Source organism: Ornithorhynchus anatinus, chromosome 4 (genome assembly GCF_004115215.2).
Source record: "Ornithorhynchus anatinus isolate Pmale09 chromosome 4, mOrnAna1.pri.v4, whole genome shotgun sequence".
Taxonomy (NCBI): Eukaryota; Metazoa; Chordata; class Mammalia; order Monotremata; family Ornithorhynchidae; genus Ornithorhynchus; species Ornithorhynchus anatinus.
In genome coordinates this window covers 102,051,984-102,079,955 of record NC_041731.1, presented here as the reverse complement: position 1 = coordinate 102,079,955, position 27,972 = coordinate 102,051,984, and the positions used below count along the sequence as shown (strand labels likewise).

At 45.1% G+C, this 27,972-nt stretch overlaps 1 protein-coding gene and 1 non-coding gene across 3 annotated transcripts in view; both read right to left on the bottom strand.

Moving 5' to 3' along the window:
* The window catches only part of COL24A1 (collagen type XXIV alpha 1 chain), a 481,357-nt gene that overhangs the window by 395,450 nt on the left and 57,935 nt on the right, over positions 1 to 27,972 (bottom strand). For both annotated transcript variants that reach the window (XM_029063711.2, XM_029063709.2), the window contains exons 4-5: positions 17,486 to 17,539; positions 9,727 to 9,780 (exon numbers count right to left, since the gene is read on the bottom strand). In XM_029063711.2, coding sequence (XP_028919544.1) covers positions 9,727 to 9,780; positions 17,486 to 17,539 — 108 coding nt within the window. The remainder of the gene's footprint in view (positions 1 to 9,726; positions 9,781 to 17,485; positions 17,540 to 27,972) is intronic.
* LOC114811596 lies at positions 5,843 to 5,980 on the bottom strand. The gene has a single exon (XR_003759292.1). It is a non-coding gene; the product is annotated as a small nucleolar RNA SNORA7 (small nucleolar RNA).

Sequence of the window (27,972 nt, the reverse complement as noted above, 5' to 3'; positions counted from 1 at the left end):
CTCCCAGCGCTTAGAACAGTACTTGGCACATAATAAGCACTTAACAAATAACATCATTATTATCATTATTAAAATGTGGATTAAGAGTGTGAGTCCCACGTGGGACAGGAATTGAAAAACCTGATTAACTTCTATCTACCCCAATGCTTAGAAGACTGCTTGGTACATAGTAAGCATGTGACAAGTACGTGGCTCAGGAGAAGCAGCGTGGCTCAGTGGAAAGAGCACGGGCTTGGGAGTCAGAGGTCATGAGTTCGAATCCCGGCTCTGCCACTTGTCAGCTGGGTGACTGTGGGCAAGTCACTTCACTTCTCTGTGCCTCAGTTACCTCATCTGGAAAATGGGGATTAATACCGTGAGCCCCATGTGGGACAACCTGATTCCCCTGTGTCTACCCCAGCGCTTAGAACAGTGCTCTGCACATAGTAAGCGCTTAACAAATACCAACATTATTATTATTATAATTATAATTATTATTACTCTGCAGGCAGTGAATGCTCAATACATTTAATTGATTGCTCTCCTCTACTTGCTTCTCAGGATGGCTTCTCCTTTTCTGACTCTCCTCTCGGATGCCCAGAGAAGACTAAGCCATTTATTTTGGTCTACCTGTTCAATGCTCCTCATTCTGGTGACGAGATTGCGAAGATCACGAAATAAGTTTCCATTCCTTTTTTCTTTTTTCTGGAATACCCCAAGAAAAACATAAAGAGAAGCAGGCTGGCCTAGTGGATGGAGCACAGGCCTGGGAGTCAGACGGTCATGGGTTCTAACCCTGGATCTGCCACTTGTCTGTTGTATAACCTTGGGCAAGTCACTTCACTTCTCTGGGCCTCAGGGAACTCACTGGTAAAATGGGAATTAAGACTGTGAGCCCCATGTGGAACAGGGACTGTGTTCACTCTGATTACCTTGTATTTACCCCAGAGCTTAGAACAGTGTCTGGCACATAGTAAGTTGTTAACAAATACCATTATGATCATCGTTATTATTTAGAGCTCTAAGGAAACAAGTGTATTTGACTTTCAATGCTCCAAGACTTACTGTAATACTTATCATTTTGGTGAATTTTTTAGGGGTTTTTTTTTCACCCTGCTCCCCAGACATGAGGACACAGCTGGCCCAGTGTGATATCATTAGCGAGAACCAGCATCTGGACCTCAGAAGATCCTTGTTATTACAAAATAGGAGGGCTTTTTTTTTTTTGCCTCAAAGGAATATTTTCTGGGAGTGAGAGTGAATGGGATCAAAACCAGAGGCTGGGGTTTGCCAGAAACTCAGAAATAATAATTTCCATCACATCACTGGAAGGAAACCCAGAAGTACTATAGTCCCTGCCTCATAATTGATCTACATAAAGCCATTGGAAATTCATTCATTCATTCATTCATTAGTATTTATTGAGAGCTTACTATGTGCAGAGCACTGTACTAAGCGCTTGGAATGTACAAATCGGCAACAGATAGAGACAATCCCTGCCCGTTGACGGCTTACAGTCTAATCGGAGGAGACAGACAAAAACAATAGCAATAAATAGAATCAAGGGGATGTACATCTCATTAACAAAATAAAAAGGGTAATAAAAATATATACAAATGAGCGGACGAGCACAGTGCTGAGGGGAGGGGAAGAGGGGGAGGAGCAGAGGGCAAGGGGTGGAAAAGGGGGCTTAGATGAGGGTAGGTGGGGGGGGTAGAAGGGGAGCAGAGGGAAAAGGGGAGCTCAGTGTGGGAAGGCCTCTTGGAGGAGGTGAGCTTTAAGTAGGGTTTTGAAGAGGGGAAGAGAATGAGTTTGGCGGGGATGAGGAGGGAGGGCGTTCCAGGACCGCGGGAGGATGTGGCTCAGGGGTCGACGGCGGGATAGGCGAGAACGGGGTACGGTGAGGAGGTGGGCGGCGGAGGAGCGGAGCGTGTGGGGTGGGCAATAGAAAGAGAGAAGGGAGGAGAGGTAGGAGGGGGCAAGGTGATGGAGAGTCTTGAAGCCTAGAGTGAGTAGTTTTTGTTTTGTGCGGAGGTCGATATGCAACCACTGGAGGTTTTTAAGAAGGGGAGTGACATGCCCAGAGCGTTTCTGCGGGAAGATGAGCCGGGCAGCGGAATGAAGAATAGACTGGAGCGGGGAGAGACGGGAGGAAGGGAGATCAGAGAGAAGGCTGACATGATAATCCAGCCGGGATATTATGAGAGCCTGTAACGGTAAAATAGCCGTTTGGGTGGAGAGGAAAGGGTGGATCTTGGTGATATTATAAATGCTATTCAACATTATTTTTCATGGTCATGGAAGTTTGCTGAGCAACAATATTTTGTAGTGAACTGGATTAAACTAGAAGAAAACTTTGTTTCTGCAGTGGAAGATGTGTTTAGATTAAGTTTTCATAAATAAGCATTTTTTTTTTTTTTTAGTCCATAGCTTTGTAATGGCTATAATTGCCCCGAACAGTAAGCACATGTCAGGTTAATGATGCCATCCCTGAATCCAGTCCTCATCTTCAAAGGACACCACAGAACTACTTGTGTATTTCACGAGCAGCAATAAAGATGATTATCTCTCTAAAAAAGAAACAAAATTCCCAAGAGCCCATATCCTATTTGGTGGCATCAGCAAAATGACTGGGAAGCAGCAAATGAAGACAGTATTTTTATTCTCAGCCTCCTGATGGGAGCTCTGAGACCTGATAATGAGACAAATGATCCCTCATCTCCATTATTTCACCTGATTCACGATTGAGAACATTGCTGGATGCTTCTAAGACCACGGTACGGTACTTTGATCTCTCCTATTCTTTAAATAGTTTAAAGACAGAGGGGACTGAAAGATGACTCATTCTAGTCTTTGCTTAAATTGTAAGTTTTCATGTGAAATCCAGAATGAGCAGATCCTAAATTGTCCCTAAGTGGTGACCTTGCATTTTCATTGTTGCTCCTCAACACACCACAAGCCTATTCATTTTGAATACATGTCTCATTGTTTTTTTTAAGGGCACTTGTTAAGCGCTTACTATGTGCCAGGCACTGGACTAAGCTTTGGGGTAGGTATAAACTAATCAAGTTGGACACAGTCCATGTCCCACAAGGGGCTCAAAGCCTTAATCCCCATTTTCCAGATGAAGGTACTGAGGCACAAGGAAGTAAAGTGATTTGCCCAAGGTCACACAGCAGACATGTGGTGTTGACTGGATTAGAAACCATGTCCTCTGATTCCCAGTTGTGCTACAAAAATGTTCAGGATACGTCACTTCCATCCTCAAAAACTCCAGGGGTTGCCCATCCATCTCTGCATCAAAGAAAAACTCCACCACTGGCTTTAAAGCGGTCCACCACTTTGCCCCCTCACCTTGCTTCTCTCCTTCTACAACCCAGGCCACACAATTCGCTTCTCTAGTGCTAACCTTCTCACTGTGCCTCAATCTCACTGCCGAACCCAGGCTCACAACCTGACTCTGGCCTTGAATGCCCTCCCTCCTAAAATTCCACAATTATTCTCCCCACTTCAATGCCTTATTGAAGGCACATCTCCTCCAAGAATTCTTCCCAGACTAAGCTCCACCTTTCCTCACCTCCCACTCCCTGAATTGTTCCTTTTGCTCTTCCCACTTCCAGCCCCACAGCACTTATCCACATATCTGTAATTTTATCTACTTGTATTGATGTCTGTCTCCCACCCTCTAGACTGTAAGCTAGAAGGCATCTGTTTATTGTTGTATTCTCCCAAGAACTTAGTACAGTGCTCTGCACATAGTAACGCTCAATAAATACGATTGCCTGAATTTCACACCAGATAAGCATGGTGATGAATGAATGAAGGGCCTGTACTCTTTCCTCTAGGCCGCCCTGCTTCACCGTAGGTGTATAAATCAAGCATAAGGTTCGATCCCAGCCATCCTCTATAAGTTCCCTGTGAGCAGGAAACATGTCTGCCAACTCTGTTGTATTGTCCTCTCCCAAGGGCTTAGTGCAGCGGGAGAAGAGGTAAGGAGGGCTTAGTCAGGGAAGGCCTCTTGGAGGAGATGTGTCCTCAATAAGGTTTTGAAACGGGGGAGAATAACTGTCTGACAGATATGAAGAGGGAGGGTGTTCCAAGCCAGAGTCAGGATCTGGGCTACAGTTTGTCGGCAAGAAGTTGCCGGCGAGACAGAAGAGATGGAGGTACCGTGAGTATCTTCCCAATAGAGGAGTGGTACGTTGGCATTAGAGGAGTGAAGTGTGCGGGCTCTTTTGTAGTAGGAGATAAGTGAGGTGAGGTTGGAGGATGGCAAGGGGATTGAGTGATTTAAAGCCTATAATAAAGAGTTTCTGTATGATGCTCAGGTGGATGGGCAATATGCCAATACCAGCAATCAATCCAACTGTTACCCAAATTATAGTTGAAATGCTAATAGAATTATACCTAAAATTAGGATTAGGAGCATTAGAACGGGGACCCTCTGGAGGGATGAAATTTGGAGACCTTCCCAGACTGAGCCTTCCCTTTCCCTCTGCTCCTCCTCCCCTCCCCATTGCCCCTACTCCCTCCCTCTGCTCTACCCCCTTCCCCTCTCCACAGCACTTGCATATATCTGTATATATTTATTGCTCAATTTGTTTTATTAATGATGTGCATTTACCTATGGTTCTATTTATTTTGATGGTATTGATGCCTGTCTACTTGTTTTGCTTGTCTGCCTCCCCCTTCTAGACTGGGAGCCCATTGGTGGGTAAGGATTGTCTCTATCTGTTGCCGAATTGTACTTTCCAAGGGTTTAGTACAGTGCTCTGCGTACAGTAAGCACTCAATAAATACGATTGAATGAATGAATGAAATCAGCCTAGAGTATAGCATTGTGAAAGGCACAAGCAGAGACTTCATTACACTGATGTCACCAAAGGGAGACATGAAAACAGGAACAGGCATCTGTGCAAAAACACACTGAGTGCTGGAGCAAATCATAATCACTAAGTTGACAAAGAGTGGGCTGAACTGTTGGTCAAACAACTTTTTGCAGCCAAACACACACTTATTGGAGAGGATCTCATCATTTAAAAGAATCACTTTCAGATAAAATTACAACTGGGGATCAGGGATCAGGCTTACCAACTCCACTGTATTATAATAATGATACTAATACCTATGGTATTCGTTCGGGGTTTACTGCATGCCAGGCACCGTTTTAAGCTCTGCAGTAGACGCAAGACAGTCGAATTGGACAGAGTACCTGTCCCACGTGGGGTTCACAGTCTTAATCTCCATTTTACAGATGAGGAAACTGAGGCACTGAGAAGTGAAGTGACGTCCAAAGTCACACAGCAGAAAGATAATGGAGCTGGGATTCGACCCAGCTCCTTCTGACTCCCAGGCCTGTGCTCTATCCACAAGGCCGTGCTGCTTCTACTTGTATTTTCCCAAGCACTTAGCACAGTGCTCCGTACACAGTAAGTCCATAAATACCATTGATTGATTGATTATAAATATATATGTATATATATATGATGTATACGTAATAATAGTGATTGCCATATCAAGCACTTATTATGCGTCAAACACTGTGCTCAGCATTTGGATAGGTAAAATACAATATCATTTGTCACATGGGGCTCTCAGATAAAGAAAGAGGGAAAACAGGTAACTCATCCCCATTTTGTCTTGTCTTATGCTGTCGAGTCGTCTCCGACCCATAGTGACGCCACGGACACATCTCTCCCAGAAGGCCCCACCTCCATCTGTAATTGTTCTGTTAGTGGATCGATAGAGTTTTCTTGATAAAAATAAGGAAGTGGTTTACCATTGCTTTCTTCTGCAGAGTAAACTCGAGTCTCCTCCCTTGGCTCTCTCTCATGCCTCTGCTGCCCAGCACAAGTGAGTTTTGACTTGTAGCAGATTGCCTTCCACTCGCTAGCCATTGCCCGAGCTAGGAATGGAATGGGCAGGCCTCTGCTTGACTTTCCCTCCTTTGGTCGAGACTGGTAGAGTCCTGGAAATTCTCCAGGTGCGTCCCAGAGAGGGGCATCCCCGTTTTACAGATGAGGAAACTGAGGCCCAGAGAAGTTACGTGGCGGGCGCATGGTAAGCGCTTAACAAATACCATAATTATTAAAAGTGGAGTTGGGATTAGAATCCAGGTCTTCTGCCTCCCACTTCCCTGCTTTGTCCACTAGACCATGTTGCTTCTTTACAAGTACTTTTCAAAGGTTTCGGCACCTTGAAAGAGCTTAATAAAAAATTGTTGACACCCTGGTAAAAGTCATATGGTGGCAGTGGGACCCAGAAGTAGGTCCGAGTTTATCAAAGGCGGTTTTAAACATTTCTTTGCCACTAAAGCTATTAGAAAACCACCGCTCTCTGTCTCCATGTAGGCATTTAGTAGAAAACAGGGTTAATGCTAGATTGTCAACTCCTTGAGGGCAGGCATTATGTATATTAATTCCATCGTACTCTTTTAAGTTCTTAGTACAGTACCCTGTACGATTAATTCAAGTGATGGATTTCATCTCTTGAAAATAGGTTCATTCATTCATTCAAATCATATTTACTGAGCTCTTACTGGAAAGTATAATGCAGCAACAAATCGAGACAATCCTTCTGAAAAATGGGCTCACGGTCTAGAAGGGGGGAGACAGGCTTCAGAACAAGTAAACAGGCATCGATAGCATCAATATAAATGGAATTGTAGATATATAAACATCATTCATATAAATAAAATTATAAATATGCACATATATACATACACAAGTGCTGTGGGACGGGGAGGAGGGGTAGAGCAAAGGGGGCAAGTCGGGGTGATGGGGAGGGGATGGGGATCTGCAGAAAAGGGGGGCGCTTAGTCTGGGAAGGCCTCCTGGAGGAGGTAAGCTTTCAGTAGGGCTTTGAAGGGGGAAAGTGGGATTGGTGTATTTGAGGAGTGAGGGCTTTCCAGGCCAGAGGTAGGATGTGAGCCAGGGGTCGATGGCGGGACAGGTGAGAACAAGGCACAGTGAGAAGGTTAGCACCAGAGGAGCGGAGTGTGCAGGCTGGGCTGTAGGAGGGAAGGGAGGTGAGGTAAGAAGGAGCAAGGAGTTGGAGAGCTTTGAAGCCAATAGTGAAGTTTGCTCCTGTACCAGGTTGGACATCAATCCTGTTTTCCTTATCAACAGCTACTTCAAATACTTTATGTGGGGCTCACAGTCTAAGTAGGAGGGAGGACAGGTATCGAACCTCCATTTTGCAGATGAAGGAACTGAGGCACAGAGAAGTTAAGAGACTCATTCAAGGCCACCCGGCAGGCAAGTGGCAGAGTCGGAATTAGAACCCAGATTCTCTGATTCCCAGGTCAGAGAGGTCCCAGGTCCCAGCTCTTTCCACAAGACCACTCTGCTTTCAACATCCTCTGGATCGTTCCCTTCCCTCTAATAATAATAATAATAATGTTGGTATTTGTTAAGCACTTACTATGTGCAGAGCACTGTTCTAAGCACTGGGGTAGATACAGGGTAATCAGGTTGTCCCACGTGAGGCTCACAGTTAATCCCCATTTTATAGATGAGATAACTGAGGCACAGAGAAGTAAAGTGACTTGCCCACAGTCACACAGCTGACAAGTGGCAGAGCTGGGATTCGAACCCATGAGCTCTGACTCCCAAGCCCGTGCTCTTTCCACTGAGCCATGCCGCTTCTTTACACTTTAAATAGCTACCACCCAGGCCCAAACCCCTCAACAGATCATGGGTATATTTAATTAATAATAATAATAATAATAATGTTGGTATTTGTTAAGCGCTTACTATGTGCCGAGCACTGTTCTAGGCTCTGGGTTAGACACAGGGGAATCAGGATGTCCCACGTGGGGCTCACAGTCTTAATCCCCATTTTACAGATGAGGGAACTGAGGCCCAGAGAAGTGAAGTGACTTGCCCACAGTCACACAGCTGACAAGTGGCAGAGCTGGGATTCAAACTCATGACCTCTGACTCCAAAGCCCATGCTCTTTCCACTGAGCCACGCTGCTTCTCAATCAACCTCCTTGCTGGTTTCACCGCCTCTGACCCCTCCCCAGTCCAAATGACACTAAACACTGTTCTGCACAGATCATCTTCTTGACTCATCATTTAACATATACCTTTCTTCAAATGCTTCACAACCTATGCTCTTTCAGTTCTGTTTCATATAAATATTATCAGAGGGCTCTAGATATTATGGCATTTGAGTTTTCTAGTAGAACTGTGCATGATAACAGGGCAACTTTCAAGCCCCAGATCATTTAGTTCCACAAGTCAAACACCGTATGCTTTATTTCATATAATTCATGCCTGATGGTAGAGTTTAACACCTGCCATTGAAGATCAGATTCCCGCCACAAGGAATCACTGTTAAAACAAATGAATCCCAGTGTTGACTTGTCCAGAGAAAAGATCAAACTGTTAAACTAAATATGAGTCGAAGGTATTTCACAACAGCAGAGATCTGTCCGAAAGTATTAAAGTGGACTCTTCCCCAGATTCAAAAGATTAGCCTACTTGAATCTGCCTAAGTGCTTAGCTCTACAACTAAATAAATAGAACAGATAAGCAAAGGCAACATGAACTTTTCCTTCATGGGCCAAACGAAGGCCCAATAGTTAAAGTCAGAAGAAAATCTTCAGTGAAACGTAGAAAGCTGCTTTCTTGGTCCCACCCGAAGGTGTGCTCAAGTGATCAGCTTTTTCTTGGGTGGGCTACTATTTTCATTTGATCAAAATATAGTTCTATAGCTTTTAATAATAATAGTGATTATGGTATTTGTTAAGCACTTACTCTGTACCAGGCACTGTTCTAAGCGCTGGGGTGGATACAAGCAAATCGGGACGGACAGAGTCCCTGTCCCTCGTGGGGCTCACATTCCCAATCCCCATTTTACAGATGAGGTAACGGAGACCTCGAGAATAATAATGTGGGTATTTGTTAAGCGCTTACTATGTGTAGAGCACTGTTCTAAGCGCTGGGTAGATACAGCGTAATCAGGTTGTCCCACGTGGGGCTCACAGTCTTCATCCCCATTTTACAGATGAGGGAACTGGGAACTGAGGCCCAGAGAAGTGAAGTGACTTGCCCACAGTCACACAGCTGACAAGTGGCAGAGCTGGCATGCGAATTCGTGACCTCTGACTCCCAAGCCCAGTCTCCTTCCACTGAGCCACGCTGCTTCCAAGTAGAGAAGTGAAGTGACTTGCCCAAAGGTCACACAGCAGACAAATGGTGGAGCCAGAATTAGAACCCATGATCTTCTGACTCCCAGGCCAGCACTTTATCCACTATTCCACTCAATAGTCTTTTCATGAGTAAACATTCAATGTCTGGATTCTAGGATAAAGATATTTAAACGACAGCATGTTTCTTTGCTTTACATCACTGTGATTTCCAGGTGCTCTTAGAACATTTTAAATGTTAACGATGCTGAAAGAGTACGCAGGGCTGGTCTGATGTCAAGCGAAGGAGAACGCAACGTTCTAAAACCCAGATATGGGGGAAGCCCTCGGGAAGAAATTCCCTAAGTCCAGACGGGAGTCTCTCAGCTCTTTATCCCTATCCTCCCTCTATCGGCTAACTGAGAGATTGGGCAAACCCTTCCATTTGTCTGCCCTCTCCCCAAACCATGAGGTCGGATGGGGACATTCTAGACCCCCGCCTTGCCTCTACACTGGCCTTGGATGCTGCTCTTCCTCATTAGAGCCCGATACTGGGGCGGTGCTTTTGAAGTCACGGGAAAGTCAAGTGATTCTTGTGCAACAGACTCACTCACCTTCAGACCGGGGGGTCCTGGCAAGCCGGGATTCCCATGTGGCCCCGGTATTCCCTGCAAAGATGGAAAGAGCCACGTTATTCATTGAACTGACCCGATACTTTTCATATTTTCCTGGGCAAATGAACTGCTGATTAATAATGATGATGATAATAATAATTATGGTATTTGTTAAGCACTTATTATAAGCCAGGGACCGTACTAAGCGCTGGGGTAGATACAAGATCATCGGGTTGGACACAGTCCTTGTCCCACATGGGGCTCACAGTCTCAATTTCCTTTAGTTGAGGAAACTGAGGCACGGATGTGAAGTGACTTGTCCAAGGCCACACAGCAGACAAGTGGCGGAGTCAGGATTTGAACACATGACCTTCTGATTCCCAGGCCCGTGCTCTCTCCACTATGCCATGCTGCATCTCAGGAGAGAGCCAGAGATAGGGCTGAGTGCAGTTTTCTGTACAGACGCTAGAATGATATAAAAAGAGTCCAACTGGAGGCCCTGCCTAATGACCGAGCTGTTAGCGAGTTCTATTTTGGTAGAAATGGACTTCATAATCTAGTCTTTCATCTACTGCTACCGTGATCATGATGTCACTGAAACTCTCAACAGATTTCTAATTGCCTAAGGAGAGACAGGCGTGGTCAGAAAGAGTGGGGTTAGAGAGAGAGAGAGAGGTAATTATGATGATAATAATAATGATGGTATTTGTTAAGCGCTTACCACGTGCCACACACTGTACTAAGTGCTGAGGTGGACACAAGCAAATATGATTGGACACAGTCCTGGTCCCATGTGGCGATCACAGCCTCATTCCCCATTCTACGGATGAGGTAACTGAGGCACAGAGAAGTAAAGTGACTTGCCCAGGGTTACATAGCAGACAAGCGACGAGCTAGGTTTAGAACCTCTGACCTTCTGACTCCCAGGCTCGTGCTCTATCCGCTTCATCGTGCTGCTTTGGGAAGGAACAAGGGAAAGGAAAAAGGAGAATAAGTGAGGCTAAAGAAGGGGCTTGAGCCCTCCAGCCAAGAGGGTTAGATTGCTTGAGGTCCCTCGGAGGATTGCCTACCATAAAATAAAACTTAAGTCCCACCCACCCACAGGAGTTCAGGAAGGTGGAACAGTGATTGGCATTTAGGGTAAATTTTCCTCTTCCTCTATTTCTCTCCCCCCGTCCACTCCTTATTTCTTCTTTCTTTTCCTTCTTCCTCCTTCATCCTTCTCTCTATCTTCTTCTTCATCTCTCCCCCACCCTATTTTTCCATCCATTTACCTTGTCCACCTTGGCTCCCTGCCCCAGGTCTCTATCAGGTCCTTTGCAGGTCACATTCCTTGGAAATTTTATGGAGGTTGACCAGAAATCTGGTCACTTTACCCACACCTGACGCCCATTCTTCCTTCCGTTCATTCCACCTTCTTCCTGGCCCATCTCGGACTCAAATCAGACTATGGCCCTATAGTCCAAAGTTTCACTTAGGTCACATTAGGCAGGAACAGATATTACTGTCTTGGCTTCACTGACACTGTCCTCTCCTGGTTCTCTTCTTATCTCGCTGGCTGCTATTTCTCAGTCTCCTCTGTGGGCTCCTCCTCTGCCTCCCACTCCCTAAATTGGGAGTCCTTCAAGTCTCAGATCTGGGTTCCCTCCTATTCTCCATCTACACCCATTCCCGTGGAGAACTCATTCGGTTTTATGGCTTCAACTACCATCTCTATGAGGACTACTCCAAAATCTACATCCCTAACCCCGATCTCGCTCCTCCTCTGCAGTCTTCATTTCCTCCTGCCTACAGGACAGCTCTACTTAGATGTCCCACCGACCCCTCAAACTTAACACGTCCCAAACGGGACTCCTTATCTTCCCATTCAAACTCTAACCTCCCTTTGACTTCCATTCATTCAATAGCGTTTATTGAGTCCTTACTGTTTTGCAGAGCACTGTACTAAGAGCTTGGAAAGTACTGCAGAGAGCACACCATCTTCCCTGTCTCACAATCCCACAGCCTTGGCATGATCCTTGAATCATCCCTCTCATTCAACCACATATGCAATCTGGCACCAAATCCTTTTGACACGACCTTTACAACTTCACTAAAATCCACCCTTTCCTTTCCGTCCAGACTGCTACCGCATGAATCCAAGCACTTATCCTATCCTGCCTCGATTACTGTAGAAGCAGCGTGGCTCAGTGGAAAGAGCCCGGGCTTTGGAGTCAGAGGTCAAGGGTTCGAATCCCAGCTCGGCCACTTGTCGGCTGTGTGACTCTGGGCAAGTCACTTAACTTCTCGGTGCCTCAGTTACCTCATCTGGAAAATGGGGATTAAGACTGTGAGCCCCACGTGGGACAATCTGATTCTCTTGTGTCTACCCCAGTGCTTAGAACAGTGCTCGGCACACAGTAAGCGCTTAACAAATACCAACATTACTATTATTATTACTGTATTAGCTTCCTTGCTGACCTCCCTGCCTCCTGTCTCTCCCCACTCCAGTCCATACTTCACGCGGCTGCCGGGATGATTTTTCTATGAAACCATTCAGTACATGATTTCCCATTCTTCAAGAACCTCCAGTGGTTACCCATCCACCTCCGCATCAAACAGAAACTCCTTACCATAGGCTTTAAAACATTCAATTATCATAACCCCTCCTACCTTAGCTCCCTGATTTCCTACAACAACCCAGCCCGCACACCTCATTTCTCTAATGCCAGCCTACTTACTGTACTTTGATCTCATCTCCCTCACTGACAATCTCTCACTCACAACCTTCCTCTGGCCTGGAATGCCCTCCCTCTTCATATCCGACAAATGATCATGCTCTCCACATTCAAAGCCTTATTGAAGGCCCATGTCTTCCAAGAAACCTTCCCCTCTTAAGGCCTCGTTTCCTCTTCTCCTACTCCCACCTATGTCACCTTTGTACTTGAATTTGCACCTTTTATTTACTCCCTCCCTCAGCCACTCAGCACTTATATACATATCCGTAATTTATATTAATGTCTGTCTCCCCCTCTATTCATTCATTCATTCGCTAGTATTTATTGAGCGCTTACTATATGCAGAGCACTGTACTAAGCACTTGGAATGTACAAATTGGCAACAGATAGAGACAGTCCCTGCCCACTGACGGGCTTACAGTCTAATCGGGGGAGACGGACAGACAAAAACAATAGCGATACATGGAATCGAGGGGATGTACACCTCATTAAATAGCAATAAATAGAATCAAGGGGCTGTACATCTCATTAACAAAATAAATAGGGTAATAAAAAATATATACAAAGGAGTGGATGAGCACAGTGCCGAGGGGAGGGGAAGGGAGAGGGGGAGGAGCAGAGGGAAAGGGGAGGGGGAGAAGGGGTTTAGCTGAGGGGAGGTGAAGGGAGGGTTGAAGGGCAGCAGAGGGAAAAGGGGAAGCTCAGTCTGGGAAGGCCTCTTGGAGGAGGTGAGCTCTAAGTAGGGCTTTAAAGAGGGGTAGAGAATGAGTTTGGCGGAGGTGAGGGGGGAGGGCGTTCCAGGACCGCCGGAGGACGTGGCCCAGGGGTCGACGGCGGGATGGGCGAGAAGGGGGGACGGTGAGGAGGTGGGCGGCAGAGAAGCAGAGCGTGCGGGGTGGGCGGTAGAAGGAGGGAAGGGAGGAGAGGGCAAGGTGATGGAGAGCCTTGTAGCCTAGAGTGAGAAGTTTCTGTTTCGTGCTGAGATCGACAGGCAACCACTGGAGGTTTTCACTGTGGACAAGGAACGTGTCTAACAACTCTGTTATACTGTACTCTCCCAAGCACTTAGTACAGTGCTCTGCACATAGTAAGCAGTCGATAAATGTGACTGATTGATTGAGGCAAGTTTCTGGGCTATGCAGGGTTTCACTCTCTACTGCCAATCCTTGGCTGATTAGACACGATAGAAAAAGTTATATAGAACATCTGGAATTCTATATTTGTTCTTTTAAAGTAAAGGAATGAAGAGTATTTTCACAGACAAAATATGCAATCTTACTCTCTTAGAATTGCTGGTTAGAATGAGACTGCATGAGTTGTCCACTAAGGATAGGGTTTGCATTATAATAGACAAGATCCCAGAGGGGAGGAATAACAAAACTGGAATAGCATCCTGTGTTTCCGACCTCTAGATGACTTTCCTTAAGCTCTCACCTTGCCTTCTGAGCTACCACACGATTCTTGCATTAGTATCTAAATTGTTTCCTGGACCTAAGACCAACGCTGTTCAAGCCTTCAAGTAAAAATGCTGAAGCCTCACACACTTTGGGAGTTCAGGTAATAACGGGGGGACTCTTCACCATGGGCTTAAAAGAAAACCGGCGTTGGCTCAGTGGAAAAAGCACGGGCTTTGGAGTCAATGGTCATGGGTTCGAATTCCGGCTCCGCCACTTGTCAGCTGTGTGACTGTGGGCAAGTCACTTCACTTCTCTGGGCCTCAGTTACCTCATCTGTAAAATGGGGATTGAGACTGTGAGCCCCACGTGGGACATCCTGATTCCCCTGTGTCTACCCCAGCGCTTAGAACAGTGCTCGGCACATAGTAAGCGCTTAACAAATACCAACATTATTATTAAAACCAAAACCAACATTTCAGAAGTTTCGTTTGGAAATGCTCTTACCTTAACCTAGCTGCCATTTTTAACCACTCGTAGATTTCCCTTCACAACTCCATCCCCAAACAACAGCAAACACGCCCAATGGAGTATGGTGTAGGCAGCTGACATGGCAAGGAGACAGGGAGACCTACCTCAAAAGTTTAATCGAAGGACATTTTCCTGGCTGCCTTAAGAGCAGACAGTTCCTACCAACGTCGGGCCTTCTCTGGTCCATCAGTGGGTACAAAGTGTCCCTCACAGAGATATTGAGCAATTAATCAATGGTACTTATCGAACACTTATTGTACTTACTGCTTGGGAGAATACGACAGGGTTGATAGACACAGTCTCTGACCACAAAGAGATTATCCAATCTCTTCCTTACTCTCCCTCTTCTTCTTGTCTTAGAATTCCTCTCAACAGCCTCCCTTTCTCTCCTCCTTCAACACAACTCCATTTCTTTATTAAAATGAAATATCTCCGTTTCCTTAGTGACATTAAAACCAGGTTTGGCTGCAGTCTCACCTTTTCAAGGGAAAGGATTGCAGAGAATTTACCTAATAACATTCAAGGGGAATCGCAGAGTCAGAGTTTGAGGTCACCTTGGGAGGTGACCCCTTTTGTTCTCACCATCCCATCCCAGGCAACAGAGAACACGCCCTAGTTTGAAAAAAACTCCAGAGTTGGGAAAATCTACAACCTACCCTTGGGAAAGCAATCTAATATTAAATCATTTTGAGGATTGAGAATTTAAAGAGAAAAATATTAAAAAGCTGCAAGTTGCATTCTTAATAATAAACAATACTTTCTTCAATCTTTTCAAAATAAAAATAACCCAGGAAAGGGGCTAATTGTAGAAAGGTAAGACTCCATATTGTAATTTTCCATGAAATTACAGGGAGAGTTTGCGACTCAAACCTCAGATACTACGCCACCACAAATAACTAGGTTAAGAATGAAGTCATTTCTTTAAATGATAATCTAAATTATTTGCCCTTCACTGTATAAATGATACCCTCAATTAAACAAACCTTGTGTCATCCTAGTTTTTTTTGTTAATCTGAAAGTGTGATAAATTAGAGTTATTTTATCTGAATTACCACCATTTCTTTTAAAATACCCTCAAGATTAAATTATTTTACTGCATATTCCAATTAGTGTTAGCTTTTTGAAGAAGGACAAAATACTATTGAGGCACCTAAGCCTTGATTTCCTCATCTGGGTCACTTGAATTCTCAAAATTCAGGATCACAGCTATCGTCCACTTTTTTTGTTGAAGGATCGGTTAAATACCTATGGAAGGGATAATTCATGCCCGAGCTTCCACCCTTGCTATTTTATAACTCTGTTATAGTTATAGGGAAGCCAGGCTGTAATTTGTTCTCTATTTTGTTAATAATAGTAATGATGGTATTTGTGAAGCACTTACTATGTGCCAAGCACTGTTCGAAGCACTGGGGTAGATACAAGGTAATCAAGTTGGCCCACTTGGGGCTCACAGTCTTAATCCCACTTTACAGATAACTGAGGTACAGAGAAGTTAAGTGACTTGCCTTAAGTTGCACAACTGATAAGTGGTGGGGCTGGGATTAGAACCCACAACCTCTGACTTCCAAGCCTGGGCTCCTTGCAATAAGCCATGCTGCTTCTCTAGTGCAAGGGGCTAGAAATTCCGGTTGAGGTTGTCACAACTGTGGAGTCGATCTCACCGTAACAGTATTGTCCTCCCACAAAAGGACAATTCTATATTTTTATAGTATTTGTCAAGGGCTTATTATGTGCCAGGACCTGCACTAATATTTGGTTCCTAATTGAGGGTTGGACAGCAAAAGTGGAGCCTAAGTTATATACGTGGATTTAATTCATCTAAGTTATTCTTTCCCTCATTACCATAAATGGTTGAGACTTGGCTGTAAAGCGGTCGTTTGTAGCTTTTTTTTAAAAAAAAATTCAATGGTATTTATTGTTTACTACATGCCAGGCATTGTCCTGGGAGTCAGAAGGTCACGGGTCCTAATCTTGGCTCTGCCATTTGTCTGCTGTGTGGCCTTGGGCAAGTCACTTCACTTCTCTGTGCCTCAGTTACCGCATCTGTAAAATGGGGATTTAAACTGAGCCCTAAACGAGACCAGGACCACGTACAACCCAATTTGCTTGTATCCACTCCATTCGTTCATTCAAGAGTATTTATTGAGCGCTTACTATGTGCAGAGCACTGTACTGAGCGCTTGGAATGTACAAATCGGCAACAGACAGAGACAGTCCTGCCCTTTGACGGGCTTACGGTCTAATCGGGGGAGAGGTTTAGTATGGTGCCTAGCACATAGTAAGCGCTTAACAAATCCCATAATTATTAATCATTTTAACTCAGCACTGGGTTAGATACAAACTAATCAGGTTGGACACAGTCTATGTCTTACGTGGGGCTCTCTGGCTTAATCCCCATTTTACATATGAGGTACAAAGAGAATTAGAATTTAAGTGACTTGCCCAAGGTCTTATAGACAAGTTGTAGGGCCAGGGTTAGAACCCAGATCCTCTGACTCCCTGGCCTGTGGTCTATCCACTGGACCACCCTGCTTCTCATGCTATTTGGAGCATATATTGAAAAGGGACCGATATTTTCAGGGAAGGCAAAATTGAAAAGAGCCAGTTCTAGCAGCACAATCAATCTTTGGTCGAATGAGTATAACGTGAGAAATGACTGCTTAATTCCCAGGGTACTTTCTTTTTCCTGTTTAACAGTCAATATTCATGTTCCAATATTTTCCACTCAGTGATCCAGAAATGCACTGTTCTAGGCAGCCCAGTCCACTCGATTCCAAAATCCAAACGAACCAATCTTGGACGCACGTGCTGCCGATGAGATCATGTTGAAGCCAAGAAGAATGTATCAAGTAGCAAGAGAGCAGTCATGCTGCAAATCAGATAATATTCCTCGGACTTGCTCGCACGGAATGCCTCCGTGGGATGTTTTCAGTCCAACAGACAGTGCACTACAAGTTTCTGAGCCTATTTTGATTTGGCCAGACTTGATTGACTTTAAAGATACAGGTTGTTTCATCGGGACACGTACCATAAATACACAGGAAAAACACAGCAGAAAGTGACAGTGGATATGAAATAATTCTTGTACAGACGAGGAAGTTTGATCTTCCTACTCACCCTTGGGCCTCTCTTCCCCGAGGGACCAGGGACACCTATGGGACCTGGTGAACCCTTGAAAGAAAGAAATCAAAGTTCAGTGGAATTGTTAAACACTCTTTTCAATTTTTTTTCAATTTTTCAATTTCTTTCCACTGGTATTTGTTAATTGCCAACTACGTGCCAGGCACCGTACTAAAAGCTGAGGTAGATACAAGATCATCAGGTCGAACACAGTCCATGTTCCACAGGAAGCTGAGAGTCTTAATCCCCATTTTACAGATGAGTGGCATGGAGAAGTGAAGTGACTTGCCTAAGGTCACACAGCAGGACCAGAACCCAGGTCCTTCTGACTCCCAGGCCCACGCGCCGTCCACTAGGCCACACTGCTTCTCTTCACAGATCTCCACATGAGTTGAATTTTGCGGTAGCCTTTTTGCTGGTTTGTAGCTCCCAAATGATGGTGACAATTTAATAGTAACAGTAGCCTTCTCACCCTGCAGAGCAGGAGCAAAAGTTCAAACTACGATGTTGCTCTGACTCTGGTCAAAAATAACGGTATGGAGTCCATCACTTATGGTTAAAGCTACTTGGTTTGGTATTTGCAAGGATGTGTAACCAGTTGTTTTGTGGCACACTTTTTACGTAAATTTACTTTTAAAACAGAAGAAAAAGACCCAATTAGGGTTTGGATACAAACAAATGTGGGCTTGTCAAATAGTTCAAAATGCGACTGCTCTTTCACAATGCTAGAAGTCTATACACCAATATGAACTGGTTGCGTTCGCTTGTGTTCAGACCAAAAATATTACACCCTTAAAAGCTACCTCACAGGAGTCAAAGTGAAGAATCAACAAAGATTTGAATTTGTGTGAGTTCTGTAAATCTTACCTTTTTTCAAAAAAGGAAAATCAACAATTATACAAAGCCATTTTAGGAAGAACCACCGTTGTCATTTTAGAAGGAGCTATTGCACCCTGTGCATTTTATTGCATGAAAAATTTCCTAAACAGTAAGATGATGATGGCAATTGTTACGCACTTACTATGTTCCGGGCACAGGCACAGTATCGCTGGGGTGGATACAAACAAATCAAGTTGGACAATAGTCCTTGTCCCCTGTGGGGGCTCACAATCTCAACCCCCATTTTACAGATGAGGTAACTGAAGACCAGTGAAGTGACTTTCCTAAGGTCACAGAGCAGACAAGTGGCAGAGTCAGGATTAGAACTCATGACCTTCTGACTCCCAGGCCCGTGCTCCATCCATTATGCCGTGCTGCTTCCAAATCTTTTCAGTGACATCGAAATAGCTTTTAGCTACTCGATCTTAAAATCTGTTAATAATTTGCAGGGAGCCTAAAGTCTTGGTTTTCCTTCATTTACTCAACCTGCCCTGTGGCACCCCTGCCTGGGGTTGTCTGTGTTTTCCTTTTTCTCTTCTGGTTCCCAGTTCCCTAGATTCCTGGACAGCTCTGCTGCTCTTCCTCTATCTTTCCTCCTCTGTTTTTCTTCTCTCGCCTGTAGTTCTCTGGAAAGAGACCTCTCTCACAGCTTCCAGACCCTCTTATTTCTCAGGTGCTGCTTAGAAAAGCAGTGTGGCTCAGTGGAAAGAGCCCAGGCTTGGGAGTCAGAGGTCATGGGTTCGAATCCCGGCTCTGCCGTTTGGCAGGTGTGTGACTGTGGGCAAGTCACTTCACTTCTCTGTGCCTCAGTGACCTCATCTGTAAAATGGGGATTAACTGTGAGCCTCACGTGGGACAACCTGATCGCCCTGTATCTACCCCGGCGCTTAGAACAGTGCTCTGCACAGAGTAAGCGCTTAACAAATACTAACGTTATTATTATTAGTTCTTTTAGAGTCACCCTGAACAGTCTTTCTTTCTCAGTCCCTCCAGAGATCTCCAGATGACAGGTGGGGGGGGGAGGGACTTTTTTTTTTTTTAAATGTTACTACGGGCAAGGCACTGTACCACTGCACAAGGGAAGATACAGATAATTGGGTCGGACATAGTCCTTGTCCCACATGGAGTTCACCATTTTAAAGACGGGTAACTGAGGCACAGAGAAATGAAGTGACTTGCCCAAGGTCACACAGCAGACAAGTGGCAGAGCTGGAATTAATACCCGGGTCCTCTGACCGCCAGGCCTGAGGTCCTCCTACTAGGCCATGCTGCTTCTTTCAGCTCCTCGTCTCTCTCTGGACAAGAAATTTCTTAGCCACTGTTCTAGTTGTCTGTCTTCAGGCTTTCTTGGCCACAGCCAGGCACAATTTTCATTCCCCCATATCTTCTCAACGAGCCATCTGGTTCTCTTCCTGTTACATCACACACATTGATATTTAGAGAGACAACTATTAAGGTGTATCATTCATTTTTCAATTTTCTAGTCCTTCCATTTTCACCTCTGACACCATCCCTGGAACCAGCGTGGCTCAGTGGAAAGAGCCCGGGCTTGGGAGTCAGAGGTCACGAGTTCGAATCCGGGCTCTGCCACTTGTCAGCTGTGTGACTATGGGCAAGTCGCTTCACTTCTCTGGGCCTCAGTTACCTCATCTGTAAAATGGGGATGAAGACTGTGAGCCCCGCGTGGGACAACCTGATTACCCTGTATCTACCCAGCGCGTAGAACAGTGCTCTGCACATAGTAAGCGCTGAACAAATACCAACATTATTATTAACAAAACAACTCCTCCCTCCCTATCCCCCTCCCTGGCCCACAGTCTACTCTCTTTTCAACATCTCCTTTCAAACATGCTCATGATTTAGCTAGCCTTAAAATCTCTCCCTCGATCCCGTGACTCCCTCCAGTTAGCATGGTGTAATGGACAGATCGTGGACCTGAGAGTCAGAAGGTCATGGGTTCTAATCCCAGCTCTGCCACTTGTTTGCTGTGTGACCTCGGGCAAGACACTTCACTTCCCTGTGCCTCACTTACCTCATCTGTAAAATGGAGATTAAGACTGTGAGCCCCATGTAGGACAGGGGCTGTGTCCAACCCGATTTATTTGTATCCACCCCAGGGCTTTGTACTGTGCTTGGCACATAGTAGGTGCTTAACAAATACCATTATCATTATTATTATTACTATTTTGCCATCTCCCTTTCACCATTCCTCATGGAGGGCATTCCTATAATCACTGCCTCTCTTCCTATTCTCTCCTTGACCTCCTGCAACCTGGCTTCTGCCCTCTTGCGGAAACAGCGCTCCCGAAGTCCGCAGATGATCTTCTTTACTCGTTTCTACCCTACCCTAATCCTCAACTTTGCTGCTGCCTTCAACACTGTGGACCACTCCTCTTTCCTGGAGACCTTATCTAACTTTGACTTTACTGACGCTTCTGGTTTTCCTATTTCTCTGGCCACTCCTTCTAAATCACTTTCTCGGGTCCTTCTTCTGCCTTCCACCCCTTTACTGTGGGGGTCCCGTAAGGCTCAGTTCCGTGTCGTCTTCCATGTTCCATCTACAGGCAGTCCCTTGGAGAACTCATTCGCTCCCACTGCACCAAATGGGCCTTCGGTCACTGGTACTACTAGTAACGCTCTAGTAACACCAATAGCTCACCATCACCTTACCCCCTCCTACGTCACCTCCCTTCTCTCTTTCTACCGCCCACCTCATACACTCCACTTCTCTGCCGCGCTCACCCCCTCACTGTCCCCCATTCACGCCTATCCCACAGTCTACCTCTGGCCCACTTCCTACCGCTGTCCTAGAATACCCTCCCTCCTCACCTCCGCCAAACTAATTCTCTTCCCCTCTTCAAAGCCCTACCGAGAGCTCACCTCCTCCAAGAGGCCTGCCCAGAGCTCCCCCCTTTTCCCTCTGCTCCTCCCCCTTCTCCCCTCCCCTCAGCACTGTGCTCAATTGTATATATTATTTATTACCCTATTTATTTTGTTCATGAGGTGTACATCCCCTTGATTCTATTTATCGTGATAATGTTGTCTTGTTTTTGTTTCGTTCTGTTTTGCTCTGCCGTCTGTCTCCCCCGATTAGACTGTGAGCCCGTCATTCGGTAGGGATCGTCTCTATCTGTTGCCAAATTGTACATTCCAAGCGCTTAGTACAATGCTCTGCACATAGTAAGCACTCAATAAATACTATTGAATGAATGAATAACACTACTCTTCAGACCTAAAATATGATCATTGGTTTTCCCTGGGATGTCTTTGGTAACTTCACAACTTTCAACCACTTTCTGTAATTTACACCAAGAAAACTGTTGCATTCCTTTCCTTCATGCCTTCTCTTCTCCCATTTTACGAAAGCAATCCTCATAATTAAATCAATTTCTTGAAACTTCCATCTGTAGTTTGGCAGCGCAAAAAGAAAAAGCAAAATACACAACTCTCTTTTCTTCTGGATCACATGAAGGGAAAATTATGGAAATGTGGTAATTAAAAGAAAAAGCTGCTTTTAGGAAAGAGGCCTGAAATTCATTCTTGTAGCAATTTTTCTCCACAGGAGACACGATAGCAAACTAGAAAACCTATTTTCTGGATCATTTCAGCAAAAGCAATTCTGATTCTGGAAGAATACAAGTGACTCAGATTTCTCTTTGCAGTTGAGAACGCTTTAAATCCTGTTCAATTTAAGATGACTCAGTTTTGTAATTTCTTTTCTTCCAGCGTCATTCAGCTAACGCTCTCCCAGATCCTCAAAGTGGCTGGATCAGTACACTAACTATCACCTCTTCCAAGAGAATCTTGGTTTGGTGCAACCAAAAGAGGCAACCACTTCTGGAAGTCTGGTTCTGCTTACTAGGCTTATAACGGACATCAAGGATTCAAATCATTGTTGGCTAAACAAAGTAGGAAAAGTGGAAAAAATAATTAGTTCATTTATCATTGTTTGGAATAAAGGTCTGCAGCATTTCACAAATGTACACCACAGTGACCGAATTCATTTTCTTACAGAGATAGTAGGGGAGTTAATGGCTTGGATATAGACCACCAAGAATCGATAGAAATTACGTTTGAGGGGAAGAAAAGACATGGATTAAATAAATAATGGCATTTGTTAAGCACTTACCTTGTACCAAGCACCGTTCTAAATACTAGGGTAGATACAAGATAGTTAGGTTGGACACAGACCCTGTTCCCACGTGGGGCTCACGATCTTAATCTCCATTTTACAGATGAGGTAACTGAGGCATAGAGAAGTGAAGTGACTTGGTCACCCAGCAGAGTTCCTCTGACCCCCTGGCCTGTGCTCTATCCAATAGGCCACATTTTCAATTATCTGCAATACTAATTGAAGTGTTTGGAAGCACTAAACTAAGCACTGAAGTGGTACAAGATGGGATGGGAAGCAGCTTGGCCTATTGACCAAAGGCCGGGAAATCGGATGACCTCTGCTGGGTCGAGAAGCAGCGTGGCTCCGTGGAAAGAGCACGGGTTTGGGAGTCAGAGTTCAGGGGTTCTAATCCCGGCTCCGCCACTTATCAGCTATATGACTTTGGGCAAGTCACTTCACTTCTCTGTGCCTGTTACCTCATCTGTCTAAATGGGGATTAAGACTATGAGCCCCATGGGGGGCAATCTGATGATCTTGTAATCCCCAGCGCTTAGAACAATGTTTGGCACACAGTAAGTGCTTAACAAATGCCATTATTATTATTATTCTAATCCCAGCTCTGCCACTTGTCAGCTGTGTGGCCTCGGGGAAGTCACTTAACTTCTCCGTGCCTCTGTGCCTCTCGTCTGTAAAATGGGTATTAGGAATCAGAATTGATTGGCACCTCTCAGACTTTTCTTGCACTGTTTTAAGAAGTTTATTCCCATTCATTTATTCAATAGTATTTACTGAGCGCTTACTGTGTGCAGAACACTGTACTAAGCGTTTGGAAAGTACAATTCAGCAATCAAGAGAGAGAATCCCCAACCACAACGGGCTTACAGTCTAGAGGACGTACAGGATCTAGTCTGAGAAGAAGTGTGGCATAATGGATAGGGCACAGTTTTGGGAGTCAGACGGACCTAATCCTGACTCTGCCACTTCTCTGTTTTGTGACCTTGGACAAGTCACTTACAACTGTGAGCCCCATCTGGGACGACGTGGAATATGTCAAACCTGATCAGTTTGTATCTACCCCAACACTCAGTTGGGGATCATACCTGGATTGTGGTAAGCACTTAATAATAATAATATTGGTATTTGTTAAGCGCTCACTATGTGCCGAGCACTGTTCTAAGCGCTGGGGTAGATACAAGGAAATCAGGTCCCACGCGGGGCTCACAGCCTTAATCCCCATTTTCCAGATGAGGTAACTGAGGCACAGCGAAGTTAGGTGACTTGCCCAAAGTCACAAAGCTGACAAGCGGCAGAGCTGGGATTAGAACCCATGACCTCTGACTTCTAAGCCCGTGCTGTTTCCACTGAGCCACGCTGCTTCTAACGCTGCTGCTAACAAATACCATAAAAAAACAATCCTACAGAGAAGCAGCATGACCTACTGGAAAAAGCACTGGCCTCGGAGTCAGGTGGCCAGGGTTTTAATTCCAACTCCATTTCTTGCCTTCTGTGTGACTTTGGGCAACTCACTTTACATTGCTGTATATGAGTTTATTCACCTGGAAAATGGGAATGAAGCTATTCTTCCCTTCTCCTTAGATTGTGAATGCTGTGTAGGACTGGGACAATGTCCTCGTCCGAGGGCCTGTCTTGGATCTATGCCAGTGCTTACACATAGTAAGAGCTTAATAAATACCATTATAATTCATCTTTTCTGTCCTTTAACTAGACTACCCAAACGTTTTAAAGGCAATGACCACATATTCTTTTGGACAAGCAACAGCTCTTTCAGGAGCCTTTTGAACTCTCTGGAAAAACTGAGATTCAAAGAGACAAGCGGGACTTTTGTCTGCCACTAGATATGTATGAAAGGAAGAATTGAAATAGGACTTTTTTTTCACTGTTTTCATCTTCCTGGGAAAACATTAACCTGGCACATTACTGGGTCAAGATTTCTGTTTGCACAATTAAGCCCTAAAGAAAGTTTCCCCTTTCCATGTGCCCAATTAATCCCACAAATCTTGAGGAAGCAACCTCCTTTGTAGCTGAAAGACAGGAGGTTTTGCAACTGGTTATTTCGTCATAGCTTCTTCCAGATGTACTGAAAGTTGATTATCGGGTGCAAGCGGATGTGGATTTTACCCTGGTGATGAGGGGCTCAGATAGGCCTCTTCATTGGCATTTAACCGCTGCAGCCCAGGAAGGATTGCTGGGAAGTCTACAGTGGCCTCCTCATCCTTCTAGTAGCCTGACTGAATGTGGGGAACTACCATCGCCACGGGCATATCCCCGGAAGCAGCATGGCACAGTGGGTAGACCACGGACCTGGGAGTCTGAAGGTCATGGGTTCTAATCCTGGCTCTGCCGCTTGTCTGCTGTGTGACCTCAGGCAAGTCGCTTCGTTTCTCTGGACCTCGGTGACTTCATCTATAAAATGGGGATTGAGACTATGACCCCCATGTGGGACAGGGACTGTATCCAACCCCACTGGTTTGTATTCTACCTCAGTGCTTAATACAGTGCCTGGTACATAGTAAGTGCTAAACAAATACCATAATCATTATTTTAATTTTATTATTTTATATCATGAATTTCAACAGGGAAAATTGGATGCCTAATCGGCATTAGTGGGGAAAATAAACGGGTATAATGAGTAGAGATACTGTGGAGAAGCATAATGGCTTAGTGGATAGAGCCCAGGCCTGGGAGTCAGAAGGTCATGGGTTCTAATCCTGCCTCTGCCACAAGTCTGTTGTGTGACCTTGAGCAAGTCACTTCACTTCTCTGGGCCTCAGTTACCTCATCTGTAAAATGGGGATTAAGAGTGTGAGGCCTATGTGGGACAGGGACCGTGTACAACCTAATTTGTATTCACCGCAGCACTTAGAACAGTGCTTGGCACATAGCAAGCGCTTAACAAGTAACATACTTACCATTATTATTATTACCATTAGCCTGTCACATGGCCAGGCTACCAGAGGATAGAATTGACTGGGTACTGGGATTGTTCAAAATGCTAACTGGTCTATGGCAGATGTGCTACCATCAGCATTCCTGCAGCAGTGCCATGGTAAAGACTAGTGAAACAAGGCTAAACAAACATTAATGATAATAGTTGTATTTGTTCAGTGCTTACTGTGTGCCAGACTCTGTACTAAGCACTGGGATAGACACAAGCAAATCGGGTCAGAGTCCCCGTCCCAGATGGGGCTAACAGTCCTAATCTCCATTTTACAGATGAGGTAACTGAGGCCCAGAGAAGCAGGTGACTTGCCCAAGGTTACACAGCAGTCAAGTGGCAGAGCTGGAATTAGAAACCGGTCCTTCTGACTCCTAGACCCGTACTCTATCCACTAAGCCATGTTGCTTCTCCGTTATGCCTTTTTAGTCATTGTACCTCTTTAATAATGTTGATATTTGTTAAGCGCATACTATGTGCAGAGCGCCGTTCTAAGCGCTGGGGTAGGTACAGGGTAATCAGGTTGCCCCTCGTGAGGCTCACAGTCTTCATCCTCATTTTACAGATGAGGTAACGGAGGCACAGAGAAGTTAAGTGACTTGCCCACGGTCACACAGCTGACAAGTGGCAGAGCCGGGAGTCGAACCCATGACCTCTGACTCCGGAGCCCAGGCTCTTTCCACTCCCCATAAATGCTGATTAGGCACCGAGTGTCATATTTTCCCTGTGCAGATTCATGATATGAAAAGGATATTCCCATGGCAGCTTCACTCTCCGCCTCCTATTTTCTCCATACATGCGTTCAGTCAGTCAATCATATCGGTTGAGTGTTTATTGTGTGCAGAACACTGCACTCAGCACTTGGGAGAGTACAATGTAAGAGGTGGTAGACACACCATCCATAAGTAGCTTACAGTCTAGGGGGACGGCTGGAGAAAGCCAGAACTAATTGAGATCCTGGCAGAAATCTGGCACAAGGGTAGGCGGTTGCGTATGGTATGTGGATATCGAGATGACCTTCGACCTTCAGTTGTCACTACTGGCCTCAACTGGGTAGGAATCTGACTCACTTTTATCCATAATTATTAAACATGATAAAATTTCCAACTCGCACCCCACCCTCTGGACAGCCACAGGCCTTCTCAAATAAACATGGAATCCAACGGTATAGTCCACTAACTGTGCTCTAGTCAGATGCATTCTGCTGTCCCCAGCGGAAGAGATGCAAAGGAATCTCATTGGTGGGAAGGAACCTGCTGTTGGAATCACCCTGATACTCCCACACAGATTGAAATAATAATAATTGTGCTATTTGTTAAGCGCTTACTGTGTGCCAAGCCCTGTACTGAGTGCTGGGATAGATGATCAGGTCCCACATGAGGCTCACAGCCGAAGTAGAAGGGAAAACAGACATTGGCTCCCCATTTTGCAGATGAGGGAACTGAGCACAGGAAGGTTAAGTGACTTGCCTTAGGTCAAACAGCAGGTAAGTGGAAGAGTTGGGATTAGAACTCAGATCCGCTCACTCCTAGGCCTGTGCTCTTTCCACTAGGCTAAAGCCAAAAGGTGTTCATGAACTCCTGAACATTAGCTTTAGGGCTCTCGATCAACTCTCTCCTTCCTATTTATCTACTCTCTTTTCCCATTACACCCCAGTTCACACTTTGTATTCCTTTCTAGCTAATCTACTCATCACGACTCGTTCCTGTCTCACCCTCGACCAATCTCTCGCTTATGCCCTTCCCTCTCCAAATCCTACAGGCCTCTGCCCTCCACATCTTCAAAGCCCTTGTGATATCACATTGCCTCCAGAAGGCCCTCCCTGATTAATTTCTAAATTCCCCAATATTCCCCATCTGCCGCTTCTGCACCAAATAATCAGAAATTCATGGCCTCTGGAAGCATTTATGTACATAATTTATAGTTTTCACTTAAGCACTAACTCCTTAAGCGTTCCCTTTTCCTTCTTTCTCCCATTTGTAAATTAGTTTGGTGACTGTCTTCCCTGCTAGATTATAAGCTCCTTGAGGGAGCGATTATGTCTATTAATTCTAGCAAACTCTCCCAATTGTTTTGTACAGTGCTCTGCATGCAGTAGGCACCCAGAAAGTATGACTGATGGCCTGATTCACTGCCTTTTTCCCCTCATCACTTAAATGGCTGTGCTTTTCCTCCCATTTTTAGAAGGGGAGAAAGGTTAGGCCCTTTCTAGCCTTTCTAGAACTGGAGTTCTAGAACTGGGTTATCCAACGATAAGAATAGTACAATAATAAAGGCATCTGTTAAGCACTTACTATTTGCCAGGCACTGTACTAAGCACTGGGGAGGGTACAAGCTAATCAAGTTGGCCACAGTCCCTGTCCTGTGTGGGGCTCACAATCTCCACCTCCATTTTACAGATGAGATAACTGAGGCCCAGAGAAATGAAGTGACTTGCCCGAGGTCACACAGCAGACAAGTGGCGGAAGAGGATTAGAACCCATGACCTGGTGACTCCCAGGCCTAGGCTCTATCGACTATACCACGCTATTTATC